Source organism: Oncorhynchus clarkii, chromosome 12 (genome assembly GCF_045791955.1).
Source record: "Oncorhynchus clarkii lewisi isolate Uvic-CL-2024 chromosome 12, UVic_Ocla_1.0, whole genome shotgun sequence".
NCBI lineage: Eukaryota > Metazoa > Chordata > Actinopteri > Salmoniformes > Salmonidae > Oncorhynchus > Oncorhynchus clarkii.
Window position 1 is genome coordinate 44,716,701 of NC_092158.1, and position 15,878 is coordinate 44,732,578.

General features: G+C 37.9%; 1 protein-coding gene across 1 annotated transcript; it reads left to right on the forward strand.

Moving 5' to 3' along the window:
- The first annotated feature begins 346 nt into the window (after positions 1–346).
- LOC139422048 (lens fiber membrane intrinsic protein-like) lies at positions 347–12,981 on the forward strand. The gene is made up of 5 exons (XM_071173185.1): positions 347–474; positions 1,546–1,734; positions 2,277–2,426; positions 12,084–12,218; positions 12,747–12,981. The coding sequence occupies exons 2-5, from the start codon at positions 1,560–1,562 to the stop codon at positions 12,806–12,808; spliced, it is 522 nt and encodes a 173-aa protein (XP_071029286.1). The 5' UTR covers positions 347–474; positions 1,546–1,559; the 3' UTR covers positions 12,809–12,981.
- The last annotated feature ends 2,897 nt before the right edge of the window (positions 12,982–15,878 follow it).

Genomic DNA, 15,878 nt, shown 5'->3' on the forward strand with positions numbered 1-15,878 from the left:
TACCTTTGAATCAAAAATGGGACAAGGAAAGTCTAATTGGGAGAATATTTGCTGAATTTTCTGTGACTTTTGTTTGTTTTGGAAATTAAAATAAGCACTACTGGTTGAGGCAGAGTCTCTGATTTAACGCCTGGCCTGCTCTCCACTATAGCTGCTTCAGCCCTCCACTTTCAATAGAAACCATCCAGTCATCAGTATTAACTTCAACCTGCCAGCTTTAGACATTTCTGTTTTTTCAGCAGATTCCCAAACGACAAAACTAGTTCGCGCTGATTGGCTAGCTCTCCGCGGTCCCTTTGTCTGCCCTCTCCGTTTGTTCTATCCCCGGTTTCCCTATTCACCGACTCAAACGTTAGCGCTATTAGCCTGCTGGAAATCTGCCTGTCTTGGCATTATAGGGGCCTTGTTGTATTTTGTCAGGCAACCCGACTTCAATACAGAGTCACTTAGTCTTCATAAAAGGGGTCAATAAAGGTAAGCTCGTCAGCGTGTGGTTGAATTTATGCAATAATGACATCTTGGAAATAATTATTTTGTGTGTTTGTGTGTGACAGTCAAGCTCTGATTCTTTCCAGTATAAATGTAGATTTATATTCTAAAAATTAATGACTATACTACATAAATTCATGGGAATATAGATGTACATGTTGATATCACCAACTTGCATTGATAATATCGGCACATGCTATATTGGAAAAAGAGCAATACCATTATTTGCGTTTGGGAATACTCTGGTTATTGAACCACTGTGAGAAATATTGACCAAATATTTACCCTGTAAAATCAGTTATAGACCTTTTGTAAAATCCCCACCAAATCACAAACAGCCATTTTGTTGGTGTAAATAGGGTATGGATTTAATCTATATGGGTGACACCAAAAACAACTAGGTTGCCCTCTTCTGGCAAGTGTAAAACCGATAGCTGATTGATAGGAGTATCTATGGCAAATTAGTGTCTGTTCTCACAGTAAGAGGAAAAGTGGAGCTGACTTTGAGAGGGATGACATATTTAATGTTAATGTATTTTACAAATTCTGCTATTAGAACAACAACACAGAGCCACAAAAAAATCTGCATTAAAATGTGGATATACTATATTTGCAACGTTTATTAACAATATTTTACCAGACATAACCTGCCATGTAAATCTATTGAATTTGAAATAAATGGGGAAATTTAAATGAGAACAACTAGGGTTTGGTAGACAATATTGTTTTCAGGTGGAACAAGTAGACAATCCATGTATCAAATATCAAAGTTATCCTGAGCAGATGCCCTGAGTGAAGCTCGATAATATAAAAGGTGCCTGTGAGGGCCCATCCTTTCCCACTGATCTCCCAGAGAACAAAGTGGACCTCAGAGTAGACCCATGCCGGTGACCCCTCGATTCAATCCAGTGGAAATGATGTGTTCATTACAATGCAATTACAGACACTTTGGCCCTCTCTCCCTGAAGTGTGTGTGTATGTTGAGAGGGGGCCGCAGCTGACCCCCGTATGCTAAGTGACCTCATTCTCGTGTGTGTGTGTGTGTGTGTGTGTCAGTCTGCAGGTGCAGGATGTACAGCTTCATGGGCGGAGGGCTGTTCTGTGCAGGCGTGGGGAACATCCTCCTGATTGTTTCCACGGCAACCGATTATTGGATTCAGTACCGGCACTCCAACAACTACATGCATCAGGGCCTGTGGCGGTACTGCATGCCGGGGAAATGCTTCACACACAATGAAAGTATTGGTGAGGACTACGGCCAGTGCACACAATGATGTCATAACACTGTGATAGCACCCAACACATGTCATAACTGTTCATAACAAGCCATTACAAATGAGAGGTGCTATTTCAATTTTTTGTGCCACATCATTGGTACGGCTTGTCACTTAAGAATCCCGATATGTTGTGATTGAAGCTATGTCAATCACACCACATCTGTTTATAAAAAGACAAAGTCCAGGAAGCAAAGTGTAACCCGAAAACCCCCAAAGGATTGATTTGAACTTCCATTGACTAAAACTATTCTTATATCACGCTTTGTATCTAAACTGCATTTACGCCTTATCCATCAGTGAACAATTGCATTTGAATCGGTGATTTTGACACAAAAGAGTCATTATCCTAGTCACAGCATAAGCATCAAGGCATGCTTTCCATAATAAGATTATCATTTGCCAAGCACAATCCAAATGTTTTACCAATATGGGTAGTTTGTCAGGTCATAACAGGCCAGGGTCAGCCACTCTTGTACCCTGACGACCCCTGTTAACCTTTGACCCCTGCAGCCCACATGGATGCCACCCGAGCACTCATGATCCTCTCCCTCTTGGCATGTTTCATGGGCATCATCATCGGCATCATGGCCTTCATCCACTACTCGTCCTTCGACAGGTTTGACAAAACCTTTGCTGCAGGCATATTGTTCTTCATCTCATGTAAGTTTGGTTAATTTACTTATTTTCACTTATTTTACACATTTTACTGCTTGATTTTCTTTCCATGTCACTGTTGTAACTGTATGAGAAGTGATGTCATGTTGTTGTCCTTATTTGATGATCTATACACTTTATTGGATGATGAACTCCACTTTTAGTTGGGTGTATGATATTTATGCCTTTAACTTTCTCACTCATAATTATTCACGATTCATTCAGGATTATCAATAATTATGGTAGCAGCCACATTAATGTAGAAGTGCTCCAAAATATATTATATTGTTATTTACAATAAAAGTGACTCCAAAATTGACAATATATTATTTACCATTAATTTCTATTGGCACAAAAAATTCTGAAACACAACTAAAACCAACTGCAAATGCATCCAACAAGTTTGTAGTCACAAGTTTTATGTAGTCATTGCGCATTAGGAAAATGGGACCAAATACTAAACTTTTGACTACTTTAATACACATACAGAGTGCCTTCAGAAAGTATTCAAACCTCTTAACTTTTATTGTTTTACAGTCTGAACTATAAATGGATTCACTTCATTTTATTTATCACCCATCTACACACAATACCCCATAATGACAAAGTGAAAACAGGTTTTTAGAAATTGTTGCAAATATATTGAAAATGAAATGCACATATCTAATTCACATAAGTATTCATACCCCTGAGCGAACACTTTGTAGAAGCACCTTTGGCAATGTTGCACTTTCCACACCTGGATTGGGCAACATTTGTCATTATTCTTTTCAAAATTCTTCAAGCTCTGTCAAATTGGTTGTTGAACATTGATAGACAACCATTTTCAGGTCTAGCAATATTTTCAAGTACATTTAAGTCAAAACTGTAACTTGGCCACTCAGGAACATTCACTGTCTTCTTGGTAAGAAACTTCAGTGTAGATTTGACCTTGTGTTTTAGGTTATTGTCCTGCTGAAAGGTGAATTAATCTCCCAGTGTCTGGTGGAAAGCAGACTGAACCAGGTTTTCCCCTAGGATTTTGCCAATGCTTAGCTGCATTCCATCCCATCTTTTTTTGTCCTGAAAAACACCTCAGTCCTTAATGATTACAAGTATACTGATAACATGATTCAGCCACTACTATGTTTGAAAATATGGAGAGTGATACTCCGTAATGTGTTGTACTGGATATTGCCCAAACATAACACTTTGTATTCAGGACAAAAAGTAAATTGCGTTGCCACATTTTTTGCAGTATTACTTTAGTGCCTTGTTGCACACAAGAAGCATGTTTTGAAATATGTTTTATTCTGTACAAGCTTCCTTATTCTCACTCTATCAAATAGGTTAGTATAGTGGAGTAACTACAATGTTGTTGATCCATTCTCCATTTTCTCCTATCACAGCCATTAAAGTCTGTAACTGTTTTAAAGTCACCATTGGCCTCATTGTGAAATCCCTGAGCGGTTTCCTTCCTCTCTGGCAATTGAGTTAGGAAGGACGCCTGCATCTTTGTAGTGACTGGGTGTATTGATACACCATCCAAAGTGTAATTAATAACTTAACCATGCTCAATGGGATATTCAATTTATTTTATTTTTTTACCCATCGACCATTCTTTTTTTTTGGTGCCCTGGTCTTTGTGGTTGAATCTGTGTTTGAAATTCACTGCCCGACTGAGGGACCTTACAGATAATTGTATGTGTGGGGTACAGAGATGAGGTAGTGATACACTATTGTTGCACACAGAGTGAGTCCATGCAACTTATGTGACTTGTTAAAACTTCTTATGGAATAGGGAACGCTTGCGTCCCACTTTGGCAAAAGCCAGGGAAAATGCAGCGCTGCAAAAACATTTTTTAATTATATAAAAATCTAACTTTCATTAAATCACACATATAATATACTCAATTAAAGCAACACTCGTTGTGAATCCAGACGACATGTCAGATTTTTAAAAGGCTTTTCGGCGAAAGCATAAGAAGCTATTATCTGATGATAGCACAACAGTAAACAAAGAGGGTAGCATATTTCAACCCTGCAGGCGCTACACAAAACGCAGAAATAAAATATAAAACATGCCTTACCTTTGACAAGCTTCTTTTGTTGGCACTCCAATATGTCCCATAAACATCACAATTGGTCCTTTTGTTCGATTAATTCCGTCCATATATATACAAAATGTCAATTTATTTGGCGCGTTTGATCCAGAAAAAAACTGCTTCCAAAATGCGCAACGTCACTACAAAATATTTCAAAAGTTGCCTATAAACTTTGCCAAAATATTTCAAACTACTCTTGTAATAAAACTTTAGGTATTTTTCAACGTTAATAATCAATCAAATTGAAGACGGGTCTATCTGTGTTCAATACAGGAACACAACAAACCAAGCTACTTTTCAAGTCTTGCGCAACTCTCAACAGTGTTACGCAGTTCCTAGATGGCCGTACTTCTTCATTGCACAAAGGAATAACCTCAACCAAATTCCAAAGACTGGTGACATCCAGTGGAAGCGGTAGGAACTGAAAACAAGTGCCTAAGAAATATCCAATGTTTGCCAATGTTTGCCAATGAGAACTCACTGAACAGACAGAGACCTAAAAAAAGAAAAATCTGAACGGTTAGTCCTCGGGGTTTTGCCTGCTACATAAATTCTGTTATACTCACAGACATGATTCAAACAGTTTTAGAAACTTCAGAGTGTTTTCTATCCAAATCTACTAATAATATGCATATCTTATATTCTTGGCATGAGTAGCAGGAAGTTGAAATTGGGCACGTTATTTATCCAAAAGTGAAAATGCTGCCCCCTATGCCTTAAGCAAATTTTGATAACACTTTATTTCGCTCCTAGCGTCACAACACGTTATGCCACGGTCATAACCATGTCATAATATGTCATAACAGCTGACAAAACTTAACATATCCTGTCACAATATTGTAATAACACTGTCATGACACATATATTTAGACCTGTTGTGACATATATTGCATTATTTTATGGCTGGTTATGACACCTACATAAGAGTGTCAAAACCCACAAAACCTACCACACAAGGCAAACCTTTCCATTACACCATAGCCTAATTGTAAACAGTATGATTGTTATATAACATTTTCAGAAATGTACCATATTACATTATCGTTGTAATTGTGCATACATTGATGTCAGACATGCACCTATCCCAATGCTCTGTTTCTGATGACTGGGATGAATGCAGGAGCAGATTTCAGGAGCAGGAAAAGACACCCTCTTTGTGACTGATGCCTGACATAAGGGCATGTATATGATATACCTATCTGGCTTATAGGATTATGATGGTCATAATGCTTCTTGACAGTGCTATAAAGTGTATTTTCTTAGTCCAAGTAAAGTGACACAAGATGGTCATAATCAGGGTTGGGTAGGTTACTTAATACATGTAATTGATTACAGTTACTAGTTACCTGTCCAAACTTGTAATCAGTAATGTAACTTTTGGATTACACAAACTCAGTAACGTAATCTGATTACATTCAGTTACAGATTACTTTCCCCTAAAGACCCATTAGAAGAAGACAAAAATGTATGTTAACAATTGAACGACATCTATTGCAGGATAAATTAATGTTTAAGTTTACATAGCTGGCCATATATGGATGTTCAATTTTACTTTATGGTTTGGTTATGTAGGCTTCTTCTAACTCATCTCTTTTTACTACATATAATAGTGAAATTATATATTTACATTCAAAACCAAAGTCTATCAGAATTTCAGTCATTCTGATAAACGACCCCTTGATCTTCAAGAATAGGACTTGGAAATATGGAAGTATAGATTAGCAAAATTGTTTTACCTGAGCATAACCCCAGAACTAAGGACTTATTAGCCAGCCCTACTCTGTTGTTTATGATTTTGATGTCATGGAGGACTGATTGGGCTCATTGATTTGAAAAAGAAATGCTGCGCTCATGGAATGGCCTGCTTTGAGCACTACTGAAACATGCTATTTACATGTGAAAAATGAATGCCATATGCTGCATTTTCTATAGGCCGATTGCTTACCTTTATGTTGGTGACACTTTGATATCTTGATAATATGCAGCTGTTTAAAGGGTAAATCCACAGATGAAACAATGGCAAAATGGCTGCCGCTGACTCTGTTCAGATTAATCGACCTTCCATGACATCAAAATTATTGTTTTAACCATGTTATGACTATACCATGTTTGTTTACATTTACAATGTTTACAAACATTGGAGAAAAACAAGCTCATATTTTGGGTTCTCATGGAATGTGACAGTTGAACTAAGCTCATGGGGCATTTATAAGTTATATTCTTCAAGAATCAATGGATATACACCACCGTTCAAAAGGGGTCACTTAGAAATGTCCTTGTTTTTGAAAGAAAAGCACATTTTTTGTCCATTCAAATAACATACAATTGATCAGAAATACAGTGTAGACATTGTGAATGACTATTGCAGCTGGAAACAACTGATTTGCTTATGGAATATCTACATAGGTGTACAGAGGCCCATTATTCCAATGGCACCATTATTCCAATGGCACGTTGTGTTAGCTAATCCAAATGTATCATTTTAAAAGGCGAATTTATCATTAGAAAACCCTTTTGCAATTATGTTAGCAAAGCTGAAAACTGTTGTTCTAATTAACAAAGCAATTAAACCGGCCTTCTTTAGACTAGTTGAATATCTGGAGCATGAGCATTTGTTTGGTTCGATTACAGGCTCAAAATGACCAGAAACAAAGAACTTTCTTCTGAAACTCGTCAAGTCTATTGTTTTGAGAAATTAAGTCTATTCCATGCGAGAAATTGCCAAGAAATTGAAAATCTCGTACAACGCTGTGTACTACTCCCTTCACAGAACAGCGCAAACTGTCTCTAACCAGAATAGAAAGAGGAGTGGGAGGCCCCGGTGCACAACTAAGCAAGAGGACAAGTACATTAGAGTGTCTAGTTTGAGAAACTGAAGCCTTACAAGTCCTCAACTGTCAGCTTAATTAAATAGTACCTGTAAAACACCAGTCTCAACGTCAACAGTGAAGAGGCGACTTCAGGATGCTGGCCTTCTAGGCAGAGTTCCTCTGTCCAGTGTCTGTGTTCTTTTGACAATCTTAATCTTTTATTTTTATTGGCCAGTCTGAGATATGGATTTTTCTTTGCAACTCTGCCAAGAAAGCCATCATCCGGGAGTCGCCTCTTCACTGTTGACATTGAGACTGGTGTACACAGCATTGTACGGGATCTTCAGTTTCTTGGCAGTTTCTCGCATGGAATAGCCTTCATTTCTTAGAACAAGAATAGGCTGATGAGTTTCAGAAGAAAGTTATTTGTTTCTGGACATTTTGAGCCTCTAATCAAACCAGTGAATTCTGATGCTCCAGATACTCAACTAGTCTAAAGAAGATCAGTTTTACTGCTTCGTTAATCAGCACAACAGTTTTCAGCTGTGCTAGCATAATTGTAAAATGGTTTTCCAATGATCAATTAGCCTTTTAAAATGATAAACTTGGATTAGCTAACACAACATGCCATTGGAACACAGGAGTGATGGTTGCTGATAATGGGCCTCTATACGCCTATGTAGATATTCCATTAAAAATCAGCCATTTCCAGCTACAAAAGTAATTTACAACATTAAAAATGTGCCTTTCTTTCAAAAACAAGGACATTTCTTAGTGGCCCCAAACTTTGAACGGTAGTGTACAGTATATATAATTTACAGTGCCTTGCGAAAGTATTCGGCCCCCTTGAACTTTGCGACATTTTGCCACATTTCAGGCTTCAAACATAAAGATATAAAACTGTATTTTTTTTGTGAAGAATCAACAACAAGTGGGACACAATCATGAAGTGGAACGACATTTATTGGATATTTCAAACTTTTTTAACAAATCAAAAACTGAAAAATTGGGCGTGCAAAATGATTCAGCCCCTTTACTTTCAGTGCAGCAAACTCTCTCCAGAAGTTCAAGGGGGCCGAATACTTTCGCAAGGCACTGTATAAGTCCAAAAAAGGATGTAGCAACTACAGATTGCCCCTTTCAGTCTATCAAAACTGTGTGAGTTTGAGCATGTGTCCATTAGGCCTATGGATTTTTTTATCAACGTGAATTAGATTAAGCAACAAAAGCCTCATTTTTATTCCATAGGCTGGGATTCGCACTATGCAACTGTTGAAATAGTGCATTTTTCACTAGCTGTACACTGGTTTCAAAAACAATGATTGTTAGGCAGTTTAAACTTCTTGTATTATTGGGTTCAAATGCAAATTTAGATTTGTGAACAGCCATCCACAACAATCACAAGCCGTAAGGTACAAATAGCTAAATGAGAGAGCAGCAGTGTGATTCACATCAATGCGCTATGTAGATATCAATAATAAGTGATATCCGTATCGCCGTAGACTAAACCATTGCTGTCATCCTTACCTTCAAGTGTTTATTCAAGTTGGATAATCTTTGGATGCCGACAGCAGTCGCACCATTGGAAGGCATAACTTGGACTGTAGCCTACAAAAGCCAATTGGTCTCTGACTTATGGTCAGACTCACTCACATTGAACAAATTTAAACGTGCACATTTTTTCAATGCTGATTTGAATCACATTGAGAAAACAGAGAAGTGTCAAAGATTTTTTTTATGCAAACACCCTTTCGGGATTCAAAAGTAATCCTCAAAGTAATCAACTCGTTTTTCAAAAGTATCTAATCTGATTACAATATTTTTGCGGGTAAAGTAACAGATTACAGTTATAGTTTACATGTAATCTGTTACTTCCCAACCCTGGTCATAATGCTTCATGACAGTGTCATAAAGTGTATTTTCTTAGTCCAAGTAAAGTGACACAGGATGGTCATAATGCTTTATGGTGACAGTGTCATACAATTTATAAAAAATAGGATGACAAAAAAAAACAACAGCAACACCCAGGTGGCGACACGCATCTCTGTGTGCCTGGCAAACATCTCAGCTTGGACGTCAGCTCACCACATTAAACTCAACCTCGACAAAACGGAGCTGCTCTTCCTCCTGGGGGAGGCCTGCTCGCTCCAAGATCTCTCCATCACAGTTGATAACTCCACAGTGTCCAACTCAGAGTGCAAAGAACCTTGGTGTGACCGTGGACAACACCCTGTCATTCTCTGCAAACATCAAAGCAGTATCTCGCTTCTGCGGGTTCATGCTCTACAACATCCATAGAGTACGACCTTTCCTCAGACAGGCAGCGGCGCCGGTCCTAATCCAAGCACTTGTCATCTCCCATCTCTACTACTGCAACGCTCTGTTAGCTGGGCTCCCCGCTTGTGCCATCAAACCCCTGCAACTTATCCAGAATGCCTCAGTCCGCCTGGAGTTCAACCTGCATAAGTTCTCCCATGTCACCTGCTCCTCCACTGGCTTCCATCATCTTCAAGACCCTGGTGCTTGCCTACGGAGCAGCAAAGGGAACTGCCCCACCTTACCTTAAGGCTATACTCAAACCCTACATCCCAACCCGAGCACGTTTTGCCACCTCTGGTCTCTTTGCTCTCCCACCCCTACGGGAGGGCAACTCAAGTTCAGCCCAGTCAAAGCTCTTCTGTGTCCTGGCACCCCAATGGTGGAGCAACCTTCCCCTTAAAGTCAGGACAGCTGAGTCCCTGCCCATCTTCCAAAACTTCTGGAACCCTACCTCTTAAATAACGCTCACAGCACCCCTGTTAGACACACATTTCATTAAAAAGTAACCTTCTTAAATACATATCATTAGCGTGGTTCATATGTACTCATGTAAATACACTTAATACAAGCCATCTTTTGTCAAAAAATAAAACCATTTAAGAGCCAAAATGTTTTAACGAAAACACATTTAACCCGAGATGTCATCTTGTCTCATTGACTTACATACAAAGTTAGCTAGCTCATATGAAGTGGAAAATCTCACTCCATTTCCACTGTCAAAACACTTAAATTATCCATCAAAATGACAAGAAATCTCGTAATTTTGTAATAAACATGTTATCGCTATAAATGCTTATAAATGTTATAAACCAGAAGACAAGATGAATGAGACATGGACAATTAAACATTTTCCACTGGGCTTCTCATCCTGTTTCTCTTCTTCCAATGAATGAGGTGCGTGCCTGCTGCTAACAGTTTGAATGTCTCCCCCTAGTGGTAGCACTAATTATACATGTATATTAAAGCTACACCATGGAGGACTACAATAAAATTGTTGTGAACAAACTAACTTTGATTCCAAAATATGGACATTTATAGAATCTATCACAGAAAATGTGTTGTTGCTGTAAGGCTAATAATATAAGCCAGATAGGCCTATCACTTACATGACCATATGTCAGTCATAAGTCCCAAAGAGGGTGTTTTGTCCTGCTCCTGCATTCAACCCAGTCATCAGCGACAGAGCATTGGGCTAGGCAAATGTTGGACATCAATGTGTGTACAATTACAATGGTAAAAAATTGCCAATTTTAGGAAATTTTATATAACATATTATTTACAAGTAGATTGGAATGGTTTGCCTTTTGTGGTAGGTTTTCTCATAACCAGCCATAAAATATTGCAATATTTGTCACAAAAAGTCTGTGTCATGACAGTGTTATGACAATGTTATGACAGGTTATATCAGCTGTTATGACATATTATGACATGGTTGTGACCATGTCATGGTGTGTTATGATGCTAGGTGTTAAATAAAGTGTTCCCCCAATGTTTACTCCTGAACTTATTTAGGCTTGCCATAACAAATGGGTTGAATACTTATTGACTCAAGCCATTTCAGCTTAACATCTTTTATTAATTTGTAGATTTTTTTTTTTAACACAGTTCCACTTTGACATTATGGGGTATTGTGTGTAGGCAAGTGAAAAAATAAAACTAAATTTAATATATTTTAAATTCAGGCTGTAACTTGACAAAATATGGAAAATGTCAAGGGGTTTGAATACTTTCTAGAGGCACTGTAAGTAAATTTGTCAAAATAGTTTTGGTTCCATTAAATGGAAGGACTATGTACAAAAAGTGCTGTAATTTTCTAAACGGTTCACATTTTATGGATGAACATACCCTCAAATTAAAGCTGACAGTATGTATCATTTCAAATCAAGTATAGAAGTACAAAACAATAAAAAACGTGTCACTGCCCATGCTAACTTGCTAACTTTAAGTGTTACTACTTTATCAAAAACTGATTTAAAAATTTATCTCTAATCAAGTGAATTATTTATCTTTAGGCTCCCCCATGATATATATATATATATATATATATATACATTTGTGTATATATATATATATATATATAGAGATATATATATATATACACAAATGTTTACAGATTTAACTTAATTAGATTAAATATAACTTTTTCTAAATAACAAATATAAGAGCAATGTACCTCATCCTCGTTTTGTTGGAGTGACTTCCCAAGTTGAAATGAGACAGATGAAATGTATGAGGTGACATAAAGTGGTTTCTGTGAGAATTACATGCAGGTGAGTTTGCCCCAATGCAAACTGTTCACTAAATGATTGTACATAATAATTTCCATGTTAAAACATAACGCATGAAACTCTTTAAAGAATCAAAGAATGCAAAAACGTGGATGCCTGAGGATGCCATCATTAAATGATGTAATGTTACATTAAGTAGTTTGATCTCCTCTCTCTCTCCAGGCTTTTTCGTGTTGCTAGCAATGGCAGTATACACTGGTGTGACGATTAATTACTATGGTAAACGCTATGGCAACTGGAGGTTCTCCTGGTCCTACATCATCGGCTGGGTGTCAGTGGTGCTAACCTTCTTTTCAGGTAAAACCAAGACATCACTGGTCACACTCCCCACATAACATTCAGTTGTGAACAAATGTTTTATTTAAGAAAATGTATTATAGTCAATGGTCAATCCAGGGCCCATATTCACAAAGTGTCTCAGAGCAAATGACTGCTGATCTAGGATCAGGTTTGCCTTTTAATACTAATGAATAAAGTGGGGGGGGGGGGGGTCCTAAATCAGCATTCCTACTCTGAGACGCTTTGTGAATACGGACCCAAGAGTATTATAAAGGAATAATATATTTTTGTTATATTTATTTAACCTTTATTCAGCCAGGTAATTCATTGAGAACAAATGTGTGCTACATCGATTCCAGATTGAATATGTACAGCTCCTATTTACTTCAACATGCTTCAATCTCCTTACAGACTATCTGCTTTTTTGGAATATAGAATCTTTAATGGCAGCTGAATTGTGTTTTATATCATTTTGGTCTAGGTCCTTCAATGTATGTGTGTGTGCGCAAAAGTACAACATGATGTCTTTGTCTTTTTTTTATAAAGGTATATTCTATATGTGTGCCTATCGGATGCACGAATGCCCCAGAAACTCAAACTCTCACTAGAAGACTTCAGAAATGATCATCAATATCTTATGATTTTGAGAGCCACTGACTTGTGGCTGTTCCCCGTATTTGAGAGTCAAGATGGATCAACCCACTATTTACTTTTGGAACATGGATTATAGAATTTAAATTATATGAATAAAGGTCGTTGGGGGTAAACGTGTCACCTTTTCAATGATTAAATGCTTGTTCTTTTATATTTGTATGGCCCATTTTTACACGTCAGACATATTGCCCATTTTGACTCTACAGGTCTGATATGATATATACAGACAAACTATCCCATATCTGGTCAAGTTAAGAGATTCAAGTACCTAAAAGAAATTGTGACAGATGCACTGTCTCCAGGTATGACAATCCATATTGTGGAATAGCTATAACAGCAGAAAAACATAGTATTTTTCATGTGTACATCTTTTAAATTATTTTAGTATAGTATGTAGAGGATGCACAACAAGTTGCTATGTTGAACTATGTAAAAAAACATGTATGTGTTTGGATCATACACCAATGTTGTGTTCTTGTGGCAGGCATTCTTGTACAACATTATGAATTATATTTTGTCCAGGCTAACAGGATTGGTTAAGTGGAAGACCCAGATGTCATATAGGCTTACAAGGAAACCAAATATATTGCATGCAAGATGGTGTACTGGTGCCAGGTATACATATTCGCAAAACACATACTGTAGGCTGCGATTACACAGGCAGGCAAATTCTGATTGTTTTTCCACTAATTGCTCTATTGACCAACCAGATCAGCTCTTTTGCCAATAATTAAGGCAAAATATCAGAATTGGGCTGCCTGTGAAAACACAGCCATATTGTGTGTGAAATTTGTGTGAAGATGTCACTTCGATTGGTTAAACATTGACCGGAGTTAATTGATGGATGTCAGAAATGTTTAGGCCAGCGTTTCTCAAACTCAAACCTGGGGACCCCAAGGAGTGCACATTTAGTTTTTCGCCCTAGCACTACACAGCTGATTCAAATATTCAAGCTTGAGGATGAGTTTAATATTTAAATCAGCTGTGTAGTGCTACGGCAAAAAAAAAAACATGATGTGCACCCTTTGGGGTCCCCAGACCGAGTTTGGGAAATGCTGGTTTAGGCCTATAGGACCATGTTTTGAGATAAAGGTGTTGGAAAAATTGACACTTATTTAAAATAATATGACATAACACTGTCCTCTGGTGTTTCACAATCAATCATCTTATTGATGCCAAAAAGTCACTGAAACGTAATGATCTAATAGAACCTATCCATGCGCCCGAGCCACTGGTGCGTGATGTTAACCCTGACATGAAACAAAGATGAATTGCAACAACAACAAAAACTACTTATTTCCACTAGATTGAATTTGATTTCTCTTGTTACCAGATCAATAAATATTGTAACTGCTAAGAATGACCCGTCGTCTTTGAAGCTAACCGACGTATTACCAAAATGCAATGCTGCAAGCCTCTTTTCGAACGAAAATAATACGCCACTTACTTTAGAGTGACGCAATGGCTCCCAGGCACCACATTTTACTTGATGAAGTTGGCTGTTAAAGCAGCTTAACCCCACCTTAAGAACGGAACGGATCCTATTGACTATCCGTGCAAAGACGATGTAATTGTCATTTGTTCAATTACTTTCTCATTTTCATCTAAAAGCAACTAGTTACCCTGATGTCCCTTTAAGGATAGAGGAGATGCACGTGCATCCGAGGCCTTCGCGTATTAGTCCACAATTTATCTGGAAAGACTTTGACATTTAAAATAATAGGCCTAAAATGCTTTGCAAGTTTTTTTCAGACAGATAATTTGTCCTATATGCCAATTATCTTCAACAGATGTTTATCCAAATAGCCTTCTACAGATAGGCCATATATAAAAATGTAATACAATAGGCATCGAGAGCATTACCAAAGTGAGCTAAACTCTTCAAGTCATGTTATATTTACATCACTTAATGTCTCTGTTCACTCTTCCATTTCACTCCTTCAACTGTCTAATTGTGTGGTAGCCATAAAAGTGTACTCTATGATGTATGGACTCAGGGAAAGAAACACAAACTAAAACAGTGTCTAAATCTGTCACATTTCCAAAATCTTTAAACTGACATTTTGAGTAATTTGCAAGGTCTACACGCATTTTCCTTATATAAGCTCATGCATATGGAGGACGTGTTTTAGATTTGGCGCAGTAATGCACTTTCGTGAGTAATTGAATTCAGTAATTAATTTGTTATGCCTACCTGATCAAATGGAAATCCTGTCCTCGCGCCCAAGGATTACTACTTCCGCTCTAACATCTCCCCTAATTGCCTAATAGCATTGCAGCGAGAATACTGCCTGCATTAAGACACTTTCACATTAGCTAGCGTGATTGGAAATGTGATGACAACACGATATCAACAAATTAAGGCTTCCGTCGCTTAAATGGCGCAGGAGCACCACTTGTACTCTCCCAGATTTTAATACCAACAATTACAGCCAATTTATGGCGGAATTAGCAAATACACCTGTCCTCCCCCGCATCAGTGATCCGGGGGATGACTATGAAAAGATAGTAGGAGACAGACACCCTACTAGGTATTAGGGAAACAACAGGTAGGAACTGTTGCACAAAAATAAAATGCTATTCAGATCAGTAAATGTTTTCTGTCGTATATTTGGGAATGCCAACAGCAATCCCACCTATTGAGGTCATTTAAACATGCTACATATAGAACGTGAAACGTTATACAAATCACCTCCAGTTGTTAATCATTCGTGTTGCCTAATTGTGTAGCATATGCCTTGTTGTAAACGTTGATGTTGTTTATTTAAAAAAAAACACTGGTAATATGACAATATAAATAATAGTCTAACGGCTTAAAACAGTAGGATATATGTCTATAGTTTATATTCACTGGAAAGGGGACAAATGAAAGCAAGTTTGACTGAGGTGCAGGAGGGAAAGACTGCAGGGCTCCGGTGGGAAGGCTGTTTCAGCACCATGGCGAGCGACCCTCCCTCTCCGTCGTCACAATCATTAATCCATACACAACTAATTCCATTCTCCGCCCCACCGGCGTGCTATTGG

Bases quoted from the DNA above. Each gene is read 5' to 3' on its own strand.
- LOC139422048 (XM_071173185.1), top strand. From the start codon at position 1,560: ATGTACAGCTTCATGGGCGGAGGGCTGTTCTGTGCAGGCGTGGGGAAC. The intron at 2,427-12,083 runs GTAAGTTTGGTT...CTCTCTCTCCAG, and splicing joins CATATTGTTCTTCATCTCAT to GCTTTTTCGTGTTGCTAGCA. The intron at 12,219-12,746 runs GTAAAACCAAGA...TTTTTTATAAAG, and splicing joins GGTGCTAACCTTCTTTTCAG to GTATATTCTATATGTGTGCC.